At 40.3% G+C, this 17,239-nt stretch overlaps 2 protein-coding genes across 9 annotated transcripts in view; one reads left to right on the top strand and one right to left on the bottom strand.

The window, feature by feature from the left end:
* LOC5567168 (beta-amyloid-like protein) overlaps positions 1–17,239 on the bottom strand; it is a 319,312-nt gene that overhangs the window by 248,714 nt on the left and 53,359 nt on the right. For all 8 annotated transcript variants that reach the window (XM_021854046.1, XM_021854052.1, XM_021854053.1 and 5 more), the window contains one exon: positions 1,620–1,790. In XM_021854046.1, coding sequence (XP_021709738.1) covers positions 1,620–1,790 — 171 coding nt within the window. The remainder of the gene's footprint in view (positions 1–1,619; positions 1,791–17,239) is intronic.
* On the top strand, positions 598–1,613 carry LOC5567169 (leucine-rich repeat-containing protein 7). The gene has a single exon (XM_001651524.2). The coding sequence runs from the start codon at positions 657–659 to the stop codon at positions 1,599–1,601; it is 945 nt and encodes a 314-aa protein (XP_001651574.2). The 5' UTR covers positions 598–656; the 3' UTR covers positions 1,602–1,613.

Below are 17,239 nucleotides of genomic sequence, written 5' to 3'. Positions count from 1 at the left end.
TTCACAAAAGAACAACTATGTTCACAATAAACGACAATTTCGTCAGCTCTGAAGAACAATTTGGTTCAACACAAATTGGCAATTTCACCACACTTTCAAAAACAGATACAATTGGCAATTCGCCACCCCAAAGAAAATCGATTATCTTCAACACACGATCCATGATCCTCGTCGCCACTTTTATATCCTGCCAATAAAGAATAAAATAATATGTTAATCAGTCCACAGTTCGGGAAGTCTCTCTTCTGCGCCAACTGCAGCCAGTACTTATTGCTCAGAAATATCGTAGGTACGAACAAATGAAAGGTACCAAGCCAAAAGGCAGAATAATTAAAATCGCTTGAGATAGGTAGACATGACAACTATTATTGCTGTTTGCGTTTGATGTGCAAATCCGGCTCACATGCGCTTCAAATGCGGTAACACAAACTAATCATATGACTCTTAGCAACCATGATCCATATTACCGCCAATCTAGCAAAGAAAAACGATCTTTGACTTCGCCTTCCTTGTTAAAAATCTTAACGCATTTGATATTTGCATTTCAAACGCACACAGCAATATTATTCTGCACACAACTGTTACAGTATATGTTCAACGAAGTAGTCATTTGTATTTTTGTTTATCAAGAAAATTCATACATTATTCGATCCAAAATGACATCAAATTTTTTATCCTTGCTGGAAGACAAAATTCGTTCCCATTGCGTATGCTACTTGATCGAGAAGTGTATTGAGGAAAATGGCAGAAAATTAAATCTCTCCCGATCGAAGATGAAAACCATTCCACCAGCGCTGGACTCGTGCAGCTTTCTCTCAAAACTGTCCCTGGATGGCAATTCCCTCTCATCGGCTTCAATCACGAGCCTTCAATCGTTGAAATTTCTTCGCTACCTCACGCTGAACGACAACGAATTAAACGAATTCCCGGAGGAGCTGTGCGAGCTGAAGTTTGTCGAGTTTCTAAACATTGGAGGCAATCCGATAGGCCGTCTACCCGAATCCATCGACAAATTGAAAAATCTAATTACTCTCTGGTGTAATGATATGCTGTTAGAGTTTTTGCCCGAGGCAATCGGTAGGCTGCGGAAACTCAGGACGTTTGGCGCTCGAGCTAATCAACTGACGGCTTTACCGAAATCGTTCGGAGAACTGAAGCGCTTGAGATGGCTTTCATTGGAGAATAATAGAATCGATACACTGCCGGAGTCTTTCGGAGAGCTTTTCAAGTTAACCCATTTAAATTTGACACGAAACCAATTCGACGGTATTCCCACGACAGTATTCATGCTCAAACGATTAAAATTTTGCTCGTTCGCGGAAAACCTAATCGAAAATGTATCTGAAATTGTTCTGGCTGGGTTACAATACATTCCAACTCTTTTATTGGGTGGTAATCCAATGATTGCGAGTGAATCAACTGGTAATTTGAAACAAGTACACTTCAAGTTCGATATTTTGAATGAGATGGTGTCAGAAGATTGGAATTTCAGCCTACCAAACAGTGAACTCAATCTGGTAGATAGCAGTGACGAGGATACGTTTGAAGAACCGTACGAAATGGAACTACCCCAACAAGCTCGGTTCTGCTTGGCAGCTTGAAGAACATTAGTGACTTACCTTTTTACAATAGTCTAGCAGATCCATCTTATCCCGCAAACACGTCGAACCGGGCACTTTGATGCTTAAATCCGTAGACCATCTACCCTCCTCTGAGAGATACTGTGGGTGATATGTCTGGCCGGCTTCGCATAACACTGAAATTTGTGGTTCCCATCGTGGAGAGGCGGCCTGTAATAGAAAGAGAATTACGATTAAGTCGGTGCAATTGAATATCGGATTAAAATTTGCAATCAACATCTATTATTACAATAAATTGTGTGCATCTCATTGTTCTGACTCGATTAGAACCCAATTCCACTGAAAGCCTTCATTCGATATTAATTATACAATTCGCAGGGCTGCTCCGAAATTAGAAGTGCTTTTCGCGCCGGTCGCATAAATATCCAATCCCTTTTTTAACACAATTCTCACGCCGCCAATCAAAATTTCATCGAGCTCAACTTTCCTGCCCAAACAGCGGATGGCTATCGCCGTTAGTTGGGCTGATACCATTCTCGATTAGAATAATTTATTCCATTCCTAAACTGGGTTATCAATTAGCAGCGAAGTTTATTTACATGACTCGATTGCCATGCTTCTAGCAGATGTCTGAAAACTTTTGCGTATCATGGTACAACTGAAATAATTTGTAGATTAGATTTAGTTAATTTGTATACCTTTATTTAGTTAGTTCTTATATTTCATATTGTGCGAAGACAACAATAGTAATTAGACTGGGAGGTTTACTGAAACCGGGAGCCATTGTTAGCAACGCTCCTCATAAGGAATTCATAAAATAATTGGTAAATTGGAATTGAATACACACTTAATTGTACAAACATACAAACCTTACAACTAAGAACCTTGTTTATGAACACATACGCTTTCAACGAAACCCCAGAAATTATACCCTAACACTAGCCCTAAGATCAGTCGATTAAAATCTATCGTATATTGAAGTGCGCGATCCACATTGCACGGTCCGAGAATCAAGTTCTTATCAGTTTTACGCGGTCACGCCAAGCTTGTCCGTAATCGAAGCTCTCCCACACGTGTCCAAAAGTATCTTAGGCCAGTGTCCGGTCGATTTCCGTCGAATTTAGCATTTTTTTCCCGTAACATATTGATGCCGAAATTCGGGAGGAGGTTGCAAGAATAACGAACCTGACCTCATAACCACGAGGTTATCTCGTGCTCCATTGTTCCAACGATCAGGATCTGGTTCATTCGCTGATCGAAAGGCGTCATCGCATCAATCTGGTCGACATCGTCGTCGTAGCCGCTGGCCGATCATCATCATCATCATCAGCGTGCTGGCTGTGCTCCTCAATGGTAGCACACCATCCTCATCATCATCTTCGCGTCGCCGTCGTCCGTTGCCGATTGCTCCAGTAGCAACAGTGTGCCCTATCGGCATAACCATCATCGCTTCGTCGTCACCATCGACTTGAGTGTGCTCCGTGCGCCGAGCGAAAGATACCCAGCGCCCAAAGGGGTGATTGTGGTAAGGTAGCAGCAGTAGCAGAAAACACAGGTACTTAATTCATTTTTTCGGTGAACGGTGCGATAAAATGATGCCTACCGAGAAGGCAACTACCAAGCAAACCAAGTTGAAGCTTCTTTACCGTTGGCGGACAAACATTTTGGGCTCCACGAATGTCATCAAAAAGTTTAAGGAAGAATTTGATGCAACCAAGCAAGATCAATAGCCTATTCGCGTCCAACACCTTGACCGTTGTGGCGTGAATTTGAGGAAACTCAAGATGAAATTGAGGTTCTGGAGGATGCACAAGAATGTAATTTGTTGAAGGAACGTTTCTAAAATCCATGCTTATTAGTGAAGCGACACATGTCTGCATTGCTTTCGATTCCTTCACTGAAGGAAGAATCTGCGCAGGGTCTTGCAGATCTTGCCAACGAATTCAATCGTCACGTACAGCAGCTGGATAAACTCGAAGGGGCTGAGAACCACTGGAGTTCTTTTCTGGTCGAGCGACTGAGCCAATGTCTCGACCCCGTTACATTCCGTGAGTGGGAAACACTGGTTTCCGAAGATGGCGAATACCCGAAGTTTCAAGAACTTCTAGAGTTTATCCTCAGAAAATCGCGTGTTATTCAAACCCTTAAGCCCTCTCATTCGGCAAATACCCAACCCGAGATAAAACATCCCAAATCACGAATCGTTTCCCACGTTACTTCGGATAATGTTCTCAAATGTGTCAGCTGCAAGAAAGCACATTTCCTGTTCCAGTGTGAACAATTTCCAACGCTCTCTCCTCAACAACGGGTCGAAGTTTGCACGGCCTGTGTCTTAATAGTCTGAAAAGAACACATCAAGAGATGAATTGCTCCAGTCAGTGGTTCCTGTAAAAGTTTTGCAAGGAAACATCATTCGTTACTACATCTGCCATCGTTTTCGCCAGTTCCTGGTTCTCAACCAGAAACAGTAGATCCAAAGACAAATTAAAGACCTCTATGTCCCTTGCAGTTGCCCAAAATTTTATGGCTCATAAGGTAATCTAGAATGCCGTGAAAAGTGTACTGCGATCTGTCAAACTTGGGTACCTTTTGCACTACCGAGGGACCAAATGCAGTACTAGAAGTGGTACCCAATCTGAGCCCGAGTGTGACGGACCTGGTAGATCTGCTGAAGCAAGCAATTCGCAATCGTGTCAAATGTCGCATTCCATTCCGAACGTTGTCGAAAGCTCTGTCTCGTCGTCGGTTCGTTCGAAGTCGTGGCGTGGTAATCCTTTCCCAAGTCCGTCGGTTGATTTCGTTGCCAATTCTCCATCCACTTCCTGTCAAAGTGCAGATTAGGCCGTCCCTTATTTTTCGAAAATGCGAAATGTTATAAAATGGTCATTGTAAAGTGCTCGTTTTGGTAAGGAAAAAATCAGGTAAAAATTTGAAGTTCGTACGTGGACGCTAAGTGGTCCCCCAACGACCCTAAAGGTATTAGGAGTTGATGACCCCGTGCGCAAAATCGAGCTCGCTGCTCTAGTGCTCGCAGCATGAATACGAAATGCCACCAGTAACAAATTGTTCTGCGCGCGTTGATAATCAATATAGAAGTTTGTTTTCTTTGGGATGATTAAAATATTACGTAACGCAAAATTTGGCAATTTTAGACCCCCTCCCCCTCCCACATAACAACTTTTGTATGCAAAAATTACAATTTTGTGTGGACCGTAACACTAAGGAAGACCCCATCCCTCCTCCTGTTGCGTTACGTAATATTTGAAAGATCCCTTTGAAATTATGAGTTTTTTGTCAGCGTGAAGTGTTATGAAGATATCCACAGTATAAAATATTATTTTACTTAAAATTGTATGCTGATGATCAATTTGTTACTAGTGGCTTTCGGAACTCATGTTGCATATACTAGAGCAGCGAGCTCGATTTGGCGCACAGGGGTCATCTACACCCAATACGTTAAGGGTTGTTGGGGGACCACTTGGCGTCCACGTGCGGACTTCAAATTTTTACCTGAGTTTTTTCTTACCAAAACGAGCACTTTACAATGACGAACTTTTAACATTTCGCATTTTCGAAAATAAGGGACGACCTAATGCAGATGTTACTACCCAACCTCGTCAGTCAACGGCCGTTGCTGTCAACAGCAGTGATAAAAGTGAAAGATGCAGATAACCAGTATGTTTGCACCAGAGCCCTATTGGATAGTGGATCACAGCCAAGTTGCATCTCTGAATCACTGTGTCAAAAGCTCCGTTTGAAGCGAATAAAGCTGAATTCGCCGATCAGTGGGATCGGACAATCCATAGTTAATGCGCGCTACGCTGTGACGCTATCGCTCAAATCTCGCTTCGAAACCTACACTGCTCAATTAGACTGCCTAGAATTGCCGAAGTTAACCGTTGAATTGTCCAGTCAACACATCGACGTCTCGCGATGGAGAATTCCGAAGAATCTTTCTCTCGCTGATCCACTGTTCAACATCAGTCAAGGTGTGGACATCATCATCGGAGCTGCCTTATTCTTCGATCTTCTAGAGCACGATAAAATCTCGCTCGCCTCTGGGTACCCAATGTTGCAGAAAACGGTTCTTGGATACATCGTCTGTGGGAAACTAGAGCAGCAAACGCCCGATACCACAAACATGCAGTCCTGCGATATCTGCGTTGAAGGTTGGCTCGATGTTCAGCTTCAGCGATATTGGGAGATCGAAAATTTCGATACAGGTAAAGCATACACTCCAGATGAACAGTACTGCGAAGATCACTTCCAAAGCATTGTCACCCGTGATAATTCAGGTCGCTATGTTGTTCGTCCCCCGTAACGCGGGTAGATCACCTTTTCGAGGTGCGTTACGGGGTAAGATCTACCAAATTGTACTCTTGCTGTATCTGTTCTTGTGAATACTTATAAGTTACGGTCGAAAGAGTATAAGAGAGTAACAAGCCACTAAGACCCACCTATTTGTCCTAGATGATGAGGAGGTCGAAGTGGAAAAATGGCTCAATCAGCATCTGAGGTTGGTTTCAACGCATGAGACAATTTCTTTCCAAGTTCAAGAGTTTATCTTTCGATATCTAGGAGGGAAACGATTCCGAATCAGTGGAGTTGCAGACCTCTTAACTTCTAATATAAGCCTTTTGTTTCAAGGAATGAAACCTGTTCACAGTTTTGAAAAACGACTTTGAACCTTATAAGTAGAAGCAATAATTTGATACACTAGAGTACCGATGCATGGTCAAAATCAGAATCATTCAACCAGCTTAGTGGCCGAACCTGATTAAGGGGCGCGCTTTTGAGAGTTTAATGGTGACAAACTGTTTTCTCCAAAAGGTATAAATAGCGGTATCTTTTTCTAAAGAGGCTCTATGCAAAATGGTAAAGAATGATATTTGTATAAAAAACGACTACTTCATTATTTCTCAATAGTAATGGAGTAGAACGACATGCACTAAACAAAGGACACGGATATACCACAAAAGATCAAAGAAAACTGGACGCAGTGGTTCATCCCGAACAGAATCAAAAAATGTTGTTCGTCTTCATCTCAAGGAAGAAAAACTTTCGATGCAATTCGCACACCACTGCGCTCCGAAGGTTCCAACAAATGGAAAAAAGGTTTGCCGTCGATGAAGGTCTGCGTCACAGTTACACTAAGTTCATGGAGGAGTATGAGAGGTTGGGCCACATGGAGTTGGCTCCCGTCGCGTCGCGTTACCCACAGTTTTTCCTCCCACACCATGCAATACAGCGTCCAGAGAGCTCAACCACCAAAACCCGTGTGGTATTCGACGGTTCCTGTCGTGGAGATGCTTCGCTATCGCTGAACGAGACTCTATATGTCAGACCTATTGTTCAGCCGGCGCAATTTTAAACTGTCGTAAATTTTCGTCTGCCTCGCTTCGTCATAACATCCGACGCAGAGAAAATGTTCCGGCAGATTTGGATCCACCTAGATGACCGCAAATTCCAGCAAATCCTCTGGCGTGGAAATTCATCGGAACCGATCCGCACGTATCAGTTGAAAACCGTTACTTACGGTCGCCGTTTCATGCTGCTCGAGTTTTAAGCCAGTTAGCCAGCGATGAAGGTCATCGATGCCCGCTGACGGTGACAGTGATACTAAAAGGCACCTACGTAGACGACGTTATTACCGGACACGACGACAACGACACAATGGCAGAAACTTGCAAGCAGCTTAGTGAGATGATGAAATCCACCGGTTTCGTACTTCGTAAGTGGGTTTCGAACTAGAAAACAGTTCTCATCCACATTCCTGAAGAGCTTTGGGAAACCTCTGCAGAGCTAGAGCTCGATCGCTCGGAAGCTATCAAAACCTAGGGGTTGTTATGGTTCCCCCAATGGGACGTTTTCAAGTTCAAGGTCCCTACTCTACCAGATCTTCCCGTCGTGACTAAAAGGATTGTCGTCTCAGAGATGTCCCAACTCTTCGACCCACTCGGACTTCTTGGACCAGTGATCGTTAACGCCAAGATGTTCATTCAGTCTCTCTGGGCAGCTTATTTGTCAAGGGATTCTGAGCTTGCATGAAGAGTCAGCAACCTGGTGGAGAAAATACCGTGCTGACATCAAACAGCTTTAACAGCTGGTAGTCCCGAGGGGGGTACTTTGGAACACCCAACACAAATATTCAATCCACTGCTTCTGGGATGCGTCACAGAAAGGCTATGGATGTTGTGTCTACATCGTATCACCGGATGAGCTAGGCCAGTTCCATTCGTATCTAATCACATCGAAGTCTCGTGTCGCACCTCTACGTTGACAGTCAATTCCACGCTTGGAGCTTTGCGCAACTCTTCTCGGAAGTCAATTAGTGGATAATCTTCTGGCTAATACCCATATCGATGCGTCTGTCACATTTTGGACCGACTCGTCTATCGCACTTCACTGGATTAAATCCAAACCGAGTCGCGGAGATTCAGCGGCTGTCGAAGAATTCAACGTGGATGCACGTACCGACCGATTTGAACCCTGCTGACCACCTCTCGCGAGGAATGCTTGCAAGCCAGATCCTTATAGACAAGCTGTGGTGGCATAGTCCAGCGTTTCTCACATACCCCATCGAACAGTGACCAAAGTGTGCGGTTTTGATGACGACCACGTCGGAAGTAGAAGAAGAGATGCATCCGTTGGTATCTCTACCTTTGATGAACGAAAATGCAACCATCTTCAGCGAATTCTCAGAACTGGCCGAGCTAACAAGACAAAGTACATGCTAGCTGGTGGAGCCGAGCGCGACAGGGCTCGCCTAGGTAGCAGTGTTACGATAGACGAGGATACATTCGAGGTGATCGACGAGTTTGTCTACCTTGGATCCTTGCTAACGGCTGACAATAACGTTAGGCATGAAATACGGTGGTGCATCATCAGTGGAAGTCGGGCCTACTATGGCCTCCACAAGAAGTTGCGGTCAAAAAAGATTCACACCCGCACCAAATGTACCATGTACAAAACGCTCATAAGGCCGGTAGTCCTCTACGGGCATAAAACGTGGACGATGTTCGACGAGGACTTGCAAGCACTTGGAGTCTTCGAACGTCGGGCACGGCGTGTCTGGTAGAACAATATTATCACAAAAAAATAGGCATCGCTAAATCTTTCAGCATTCTAAAATATAGGTTTTTAGCTTTCATTTGACGGGTTCCCCAAAAAAATCCACCGAGGGATCCCGAACATTTTTTTTTTATTTTAAATTTTTGTTCCTTGAAGTACAATATTTTCAAATATAATCATGGTAAAAGACAGATTTTTTTTTCTTTCAAGCTCGATGGTAGCCCAAATTACAAATGAAAGTTGATATTCCATAGATATATAAGATTACATATTGTAATAGACATAACTGTCTTATGTGATCTTGGGGGATACGACACTTACTCGACACTCAGTTGAGTTCAACTAATTTTCATTCTTTTACCAAGATGCGCACAGCTGAGCGGTAAGCAAATTAATTTTAACTTATGTGTCAGCCTAACATCAAGTTTACTCAAAACAGCACCTTTGGGTGCCGTTACCAAACGTCACTTTTACTAAGATGTCAACAAACGACCTTTTACCGAGATTTGCACAGCTGAGATCGGCATTCGGATTTAAGTGTGTATTTGATTCTAGTGTACAACTGTTTCTGTTCATATTAGGAAAATATTAGTTTTCTTTTCCTTCTTTCTGGAAATACACCCTTATTGAGACAAAGCCAGGTTCTTAAATAAGAGTTCTTCGGTTACTCATTAACTGAGAATTTGATTCGCCTATCATGATTGCTTTTTTTAATTTGTGTGTAAGAAAAATATACTCGACCGATGAGATCTAATCAACCATCCTGAAAATTCCACAAACTACGTAACGCTCTAGAGGGAGGGGGGGATAGCGTTTAATTTTTCCATACGAAAAACGTTACGGAGGGGGATGGGGTGAGGTGGTCGAAAATTTCCGATTTTAGCGTTGCGTTATAAATGGACGCTGCCAAACGATTGATACGAAATAGAGCTCTTTTGAACCATTTTTACAAATCAATATCACTTGCTGCTGGGTTAATATTGCCATATTTTGCACAATTAATATGATATAAAAAACAACATGTCAAAATAGTGACCCTTTGAATTGAAAATAGTCTTGCAGTTGTGTTAACTCAACTGCTATATTCTTGAAAATATCTTGGTCAACAGGCACAATCTGGCTTCATAAATAAGCAAAAATGCCACATTTGAGGAACAGAAAATCTATTCAAGATTCAAGAAACGCCATTCCATGACCAATTAAGTACTAACAGTTTGGACTAGACCATTGAGACATTTGAGACATCATTGAGTCAATTTTTTTTTCAAACAGTACGAAACAGTCGATAAATTCGATATCTTTGGAAGTTTGTTCATTATGTCTATGCAACGGAAATTCCATGGACATCTGACATAAACAAGGGACACATGATTTGAATTTGGAGATTCTAATTTGACTCCTCCTTACTTAAGTTTATGGAGCTACTGTAAAAACAGAGGCAGAGCTCAAGGCAGACTCTTGAGTCGCTATCATCGCAAAACTCCCCAAAATGCTCCAAAAGGTAATGTAAAATGCATGCTGTATGGAGCTCATTTTGCTACGACCAATAAATGCAGTCACTTGATTGATGTTGCTTTCATGAAATAGTCCAAAATTGTGCAGAAGTTGCACCCTGCATTCGCTGATGTCAGCACGAACGGGAAGGTATCTTTTCGAGATATTGAAACCCTTAGAATAAAGTCATAAAAATCTACTGTAAATTGCAGTTACTCAACTCTACGGGGCCAGTGGGCACATGAAATTTAACTTTTTATTCTTCCTCATAATACTTACCGCTGTCAATAGTCACATAATTAACCATATTTCATGTTGAAAACATATATTATATGAATATGATATCAATCTAAAAGGAGTATAAAATGGTAAAACTTTCTTGATTGTAAGCTACTTAAGTGTTTTAATTACTGCAGTAATTGTGAAAATTGTATTATTGTTGTTCTGCTTGTCAGGAAACCACTTTCACAGTGGAATTATTTTTATGATTTGATTCAACAGGAAATATCTTCCACTATGTTATTACTAAATTTTGAAATTCCAAACTAAAAACATCAAAATAACTTTAATACTATTAAAAAAGTCTGTGTAGTGTCACTTACTCCGGGTGCCTGGATAATATTCTTAATGAGGATTTTTTAAACTTTTTGCTAAGGCTTGGGTAACAGGGCGTTTAAGCATATTCAATTTACTTTCGTAGGCCGTTGTAATGTTTCTTCCATTCTACTTTTAATCTTTAACGGTTGATTGGCAAAGAAAATTCTCAATCAATAACTAAGTACTCAACGAACTCTAAGCTGGGAAGCAGGCTATGTCCCAGCAGAGGTGTAATGCCAGACAAAAGAAGAATAATTTTTATGTATTCTAACCATGAAAAGAAACCGTGCTCGGTTAGATATACTTCCACAGTATGAATAAGTGAACAGTCGAACTTACAACATATCTAATCGAATAAGTGTCCTATAGCTCAATAAATCCTCAAAATCACATAGGACAGTTTTGTTTTTTACAAAATGAAACTCAATAGATATGTATATATATATTTATTTTATGAACTTTTATATAGAAATAAAACTTTTATCCAACGAAGCTTTCTTTTGCAATCATTACATTTAAAAATAATGTACTCTAAAGAACAAAAATTTTAAATAAAAAAAAATGTTCGGGATCCCTCGGTGGATTTTTTTGGGGAACACGTCAAATGAAAGCTAAAAACCTATATTTTCGAATGGTGAAAGATTTAGCGATGCCTATTTTTTTGTGATAAATCTTTCCCATATACACGCCGTGCGGGTGCTTAGGACGATCTTTGGCGGTGTACAAGAAAACGATGTGTGGCGGCGAAGACTGAACCACGAGCTCGCCCAACTCTACGGCGAACTTAGCATCCTGAAGGTAGCAAAAGCTAGAAGAATGCGTTGGGTGATACATGTTGTAAGAATGCCGGACAAAAACTCTGCAAAAATGGTGTTTGCTTCCGATCCGGCAGGTACAAGAAGGCGAGGAGCACAGCGGGCACGGTGAGCTGACCTGGTGCTGAAAGATCTGCCGAGTGTGGGCCGCAGCCGAAGATGGAAGGAGGCAGCTGTGAACCGACTTATATGACGTGAATTGTTGACGAAGTTTTATTGTAATAACAATGTGATTCCAATAAGTGATGAGGCTATATCGGTAAAACAGGTTAGCATTGATGATTAACTCTTTTCATTAGTTATATAATATTTCAAAACATTAATCCATAAATGCATGTTTTTATTAGTTCACTCTGAAGCATCCGTTATTTACATCAATTCAGAAACAACTTGTCAGAAGTTTCAAAATCCTATGCCACATGGTACTTTCTTCTAATAATCACCAGGAACAAAATTGCACCTGGCACTTCATCGATCATCGTATATTAGAAACGCTTTGCGAAGATTACACGTTTGACTTTGTAAGTGTGCGTGTGTTTGCATGTATTTACCAAAGTCAGTTACAAAATGGCTCCAGCTCCTGGGGCAAAACCGAAGCGTGGTTCCTTTTATAGAACTGTCTGTCAGTTTTCACGCATGCCACCACGTCACGCATTTTACTCGCTGACTTCCTTTATACATATGTGTTACCAACGACGACGTCAAATGTACACCTTCAACGACTTTGCATGTTAACGGTGTTTCCTAGCTTCTAACCTTCACACATATTTTGCAGGCAAGCGATAAATCATCTCCGGTAGAGTCGAGTGTTGAAAGTCAAATATGCGCCCGAACGGCACACAGGACGTCATAAATCATTCAATCGACAGATTGATGCCTTTCTTCTTTTTTTTCTTGACGCCTGTATTGGTGGCAAAAGAATTGGCGAGTTAATGGGTTACATGATTGGAAATAAATCAATCTGCGATAGCAATGCTTGTAGGCCTACGGTTTTAATCAAAATAGCGTCAAAATTTGTCGCAGTTGATGTTTTGACAATTTTCGATCATGACGCACTAAAATAATTTTGAGTTTTCAGTGTTTGAAGAAAATATAAAACAAATTGCATTGCATGCTAATTGACGGCTTCGGCACCATTCTACTATTATCGGCAACCAAAACATGTGGATTGCTTTTGTTCTGTCAGCTTCCCGCTGACGAAATTTCCGAGACTGAAGAAGCAATTTCGCCAGTGATGTCATCTATTCAAATGAATACGCCTTCAATGTATGATTACGTCTTTCTAATGGATCCTGTTTTTCATGATAAAAAATCATCGAGCTGTTTAGTAGAATACCTATAAGTAGATGAAAAAACCGAATTTAGAACTATACCATTTAATTCCACTAGAATTTGTATCCTTTGACAGATACGCGTATTTCGACCTCAACTGTAAGGCCGTCTTCAGTGTAGTATACTAGACTCGACTTCCTCGTGTCGAAGTCTAGTCTAGTACACAACACTGAAGACGGCCTTACAGTTGAGGTCGAAATACGCGTATCTGTCAAAGGATACAAACTCTAGTGGAATTAAATGGCATAGTACTAAATTCTGTTTTTTCATCTACTTTTTTATATTTTGAATTGGAATGGTAAAAAGGATCAGCTGTTTAATTTTCTAACAGCTAATAACACATATTTAAAACCTGAATCCAGTCTCAAAAGAGATCCAAATTTGTTTTGAATTAGAGTGCTCTAAGAATAACTAGGTACTAATAAAGAAACAAACTTACAGCATGCCAAGATATATTTATACAAAAATCGGCTTTCACTATTAACATGAGCGTATATCGTCTTCTACCTAGCAAAAATAGAATCAATATATAATTTGAAACCGCATTACTTCTGAAAGATCTTACTTTGTTTGGTGTTTCCACATTTTGTGACCCAAAAAATGATGCATCATCGATTGACTAACCCTTTTTTACCTTCCCTCCACAAATACCAACCAGTGGCTTTCAAAATTGAAATCAAGAGCCTCCGTACTGAGTGGACAGCTTGTCAGCAGCACTGATAGGATATGAAATTATTTCCCAAACTAATGGTGGTCAGAACATTGGTAGGCGGAGTAACGTAGGTAGAATTTTCATGACGGACATTCAACCAACCGAGTGCTCATACTAGTAACTGAATTATCGTCTATGCACTCATTTATACGAACGATTCAGTCGTTACTAAGTGGCATCAACTTCCCACTGCCGCAAAAACCTTTAATGTGCATTTGGACTGGAGTTTCAGAAAATATTCTCACATGCTTAAAACTGTATGAAAATGATGATGAGAGAATGGATGATGGGCTTTTATCACATTTAATACATTTCTTGCAAGTGGTATAACCTGATGAATGCAAATGTAAGCTTCATCGGATGCTTTCCATTGTTTCCACGGGTGAGAGGTCTTATGGCCTTTATCAATCGTTGCCCCAAAAGCCCCGCCCAATCAATTCTCGGAACCTAGATATTCAAGTACATTCAATTTATCGCAAATCCTCATACGTAATTCACTGCATGGTTTACAATTTATGTACCGCTATATAGCACCAAACTCGAACCACCATATTGTGCCCAAATAAACTTCATCAAGCAGGAAATCCAAGCATTCACACGGTTGTCTGAAATTTCCCCGAATCACGTTTTCACGAATGGATTAAATCCCCGAAAACTGTTTTCCCAAATCAACCATTTTGACGAAAAAAAAACATAATGTGAGCCTTGTATTCTTCTTCTTTCTGGCGTTACATCCCAACTGGGACAAAGCCTGCTTCTCAGCTTAATGCACTTCCACAGTTATTAACTGAGAGCTTTCTTTGCCAATTGACCATTTTTGTATTTGTATATCGTGTGGCAGGTACGATGATACTCTATGCCCTGGGAGTCGAGAAAATTTCCAACCCGAAAAGATTCTCGACCGGTGGGATTCGAACCTACGACCCTCAGCTTGGTCTTGCTGAATAGCTGCGCGTTTACCGCTACAGCTATCTGGGCCCCTGTATTATAATGTTTAAAAGATATACATCAATCTGTTAGTAAAAAATGAACATTAAGATGAAAAACTGTTGATTCTTTATTAATTATAATAGATCGGTGTTTTTTTCGGAAAAATGGTTTTCGGGGAAATTTCTAACGATCCCAGTTTCCACTCACTGTTTTCGCATGTGCGAGATACAGCGAAAAAGTCCGTGATGCATGTTTAATTAATATTAATAGCATGAATTATGTATGGAGGCAGTGAAAGCTTTGGTGGACAAACGTTCTGCTGCCGCTGTTCTGGCATTTCATCTTCGACACACTTACTCCCAATGTGAACACGGTAGACCAAGTTGATGGAAATATGCCTCTACTGTAAACCTTGGCATGATAAATTGTTTGCTTCGGTTTCATCTTTGTCATGCCCAGCTTACGCAGTCGTTTGACTCCATAATGAAGTAAAGATTGTTTTTTTGTAGATATCAACTATCTATATGTTTTATATTTGATGCAAATTTTTCATCATTCAGTAGACAAAATAATATAATTATTTGATGCGGTTTTTAGATAAGAAATCAAAAACAGAGTAAGACATGTTACTGGAGTATGTACATTGTATATCTTGGGGATTTTCCGTTTATGAACAGTTGAAAATGAAATAGTGTATAAATATTTGCAAAGGTTGTTATATTCAAATAGACAATATTTGACCGGATGCATACCGCAGAGTGAGTATCAAAAAAGTTGTTGATGGCAGAGATAAAAAAAAATGCCAACTCATATATAACTGACACTGAAGAAGTCTGCAAGTCATAGTCGAAATACGCGTATCTGACAAAGATAAGCATTTAGGGCGGGATTAAAAGGTGCAAGGTACTCCAACGTATTTTTTAGTTTCTCTATTGAGATTCTGCTCAGAGGATTCAAATACATTGAAAAGAGTTATAGCCAAGGCTTGTAGCGGTAATTCTAGGACAAACATTTTCAACGTCGTTCGGCAAAGGATACATATTGAAACCTTCTAGGAATGATTCCATAAGTCGAGCCATTTCATCCCATCTGGGCGTATAGGGCCATGTTCCCCTACTGCATTTTTCAATATTATCAATTTTGCATTCATTAGACAGCGTGCATTCTGAGAAAACACACTTTCTTTCCATTTTTACCACGTTTAGCTAACAGTTTTAAACCCCCCTTTTTTCTAGACCACCTTTATTAACTCGAAAAAGTGGTGATGGGTGATGACGAAAGGTCGAGTGCTGGGAGGGAGGCACAGATACTACACACGAAATTGGATACAATTTTTTCCAAATTGCAAGATAATTCCAGCTTGCCAACGACAATCAAGGCAGGCTTAGTGAAAATCGCTAGTTTTCATTTGTTGTGTACCTTCGATCTTTCTGGATAAACATTGAAAAAGGGTCACAGTTTTCTATGCGTTTAATTTTAAGTTTTAATGGAAACAGTAAAAAGAGCCTCATTCCAATACGTAATATTCAATTAGAATAAACGGTTCTCTCGTGACGTAACTTTTGCATGTGCATGAATTGATTCTAATTCGATTTTTGCTACTTTTGATGAAATGCAAAAATCTGCTTTGGTTAATTACGCGCTTTTTTAATGTTTGTCCATTGTTTAAGACCCGAGCTCACAGTGACAGTTCGTGAAAGCAAAATCTCGGCTCACTGTGACGTAGAGAAATTTTGTATTGGTTTCTCCCTCCCAGGTCGAGTGTATTTATTGGAATCCAAATTGTTCATAAGTAGAAATTGAATTTTCGTTGATGTCATTTTGTTCAAAATGATCTTTAAAAAACTACAGATGGAGGAAAGCAAGCTGACTGGACGATAGCTACAAGCTTCGACAGGATTTTTGTCCGGTTTTAAAAATGGTAGAACCTTGGCTTTTTTTTCATTTATCAGAAAAAATCATTTATCAGGCAGGTTCTTGATGAGAATGTGGCCAATGATTTGTATAATGAAAGTTCCCACTTCTTCTCAATCAGTCCCCAGAGTACCGTTTCGTAAAAAGTCCGAATCAAATTTATCGATGAAATATTTTCAATGCATGAATGGTGATTCTATTCCTATAAGCTAATAAACATTGAGGTTTTTGCGAAAATTGAGAATTTCTGTAGGAAATTGCCTACCTTTAAGCGTATTCCACAATTCAAAGTATTTTTTAATTTTAAAATAACTAAAAAAAACGAAGAGTGCCAGGCCTCCTCCAGAACCATCCAAGCACTCCACCCAGAATTTTGGATGATAATATATAAAAATTAAAAAAAAATATCTTCCAAATCAATAGACGAAAACTCTTCAGTAGTTACGTTCTTTTGTTATGAATAACCTCGCTTGTCGTAAACAGAATCAATGTGGCGGTTCTTCGGTTCTTCGGCCGAAAGACAATCGCCTGGCTGTCCCTCTTTTGGTTACATTAGAATCAGCCTGTTGTGTGTGATAAGCGCATTCTTGACATCTGCGTTTCAAAAAATATTGTTATACAGCCAGTCCATGAAAACCCGATCTAGTGGGTCACCAAATTTCATGAGAAATTGCTATTTTGTTCCTTATCCGAAATAAGGATACATGTGTTTTTAGATTTTTTTTATTAGAGTAACCATTTCCAAAATAGGGTGACCAGAAAAATCGAAACTTTTCAAAATTTATATATTTTTA

This window comes from Aedes aegypti, chromosome 3 (genome assembly GCF_002204515.2).
Source record: "Aedes aegypti strain LVP_AGWG chromosome 3, AaegL5.0 Primary Assembly, whole genome shotgun sequence".
Classification (NCBI taxonomy): domain Eukaryota; kingdom Metazoa; phylum Arthropoda; class Insecta; order Diptera; family Culicidae; genus Aedes; species Aedes aegypti.
The sequence above is the reverse complement of the archived record's forward strand: the minus strand, read 5'-3'. Positions and strand labels throughout refer to the sequence as shown.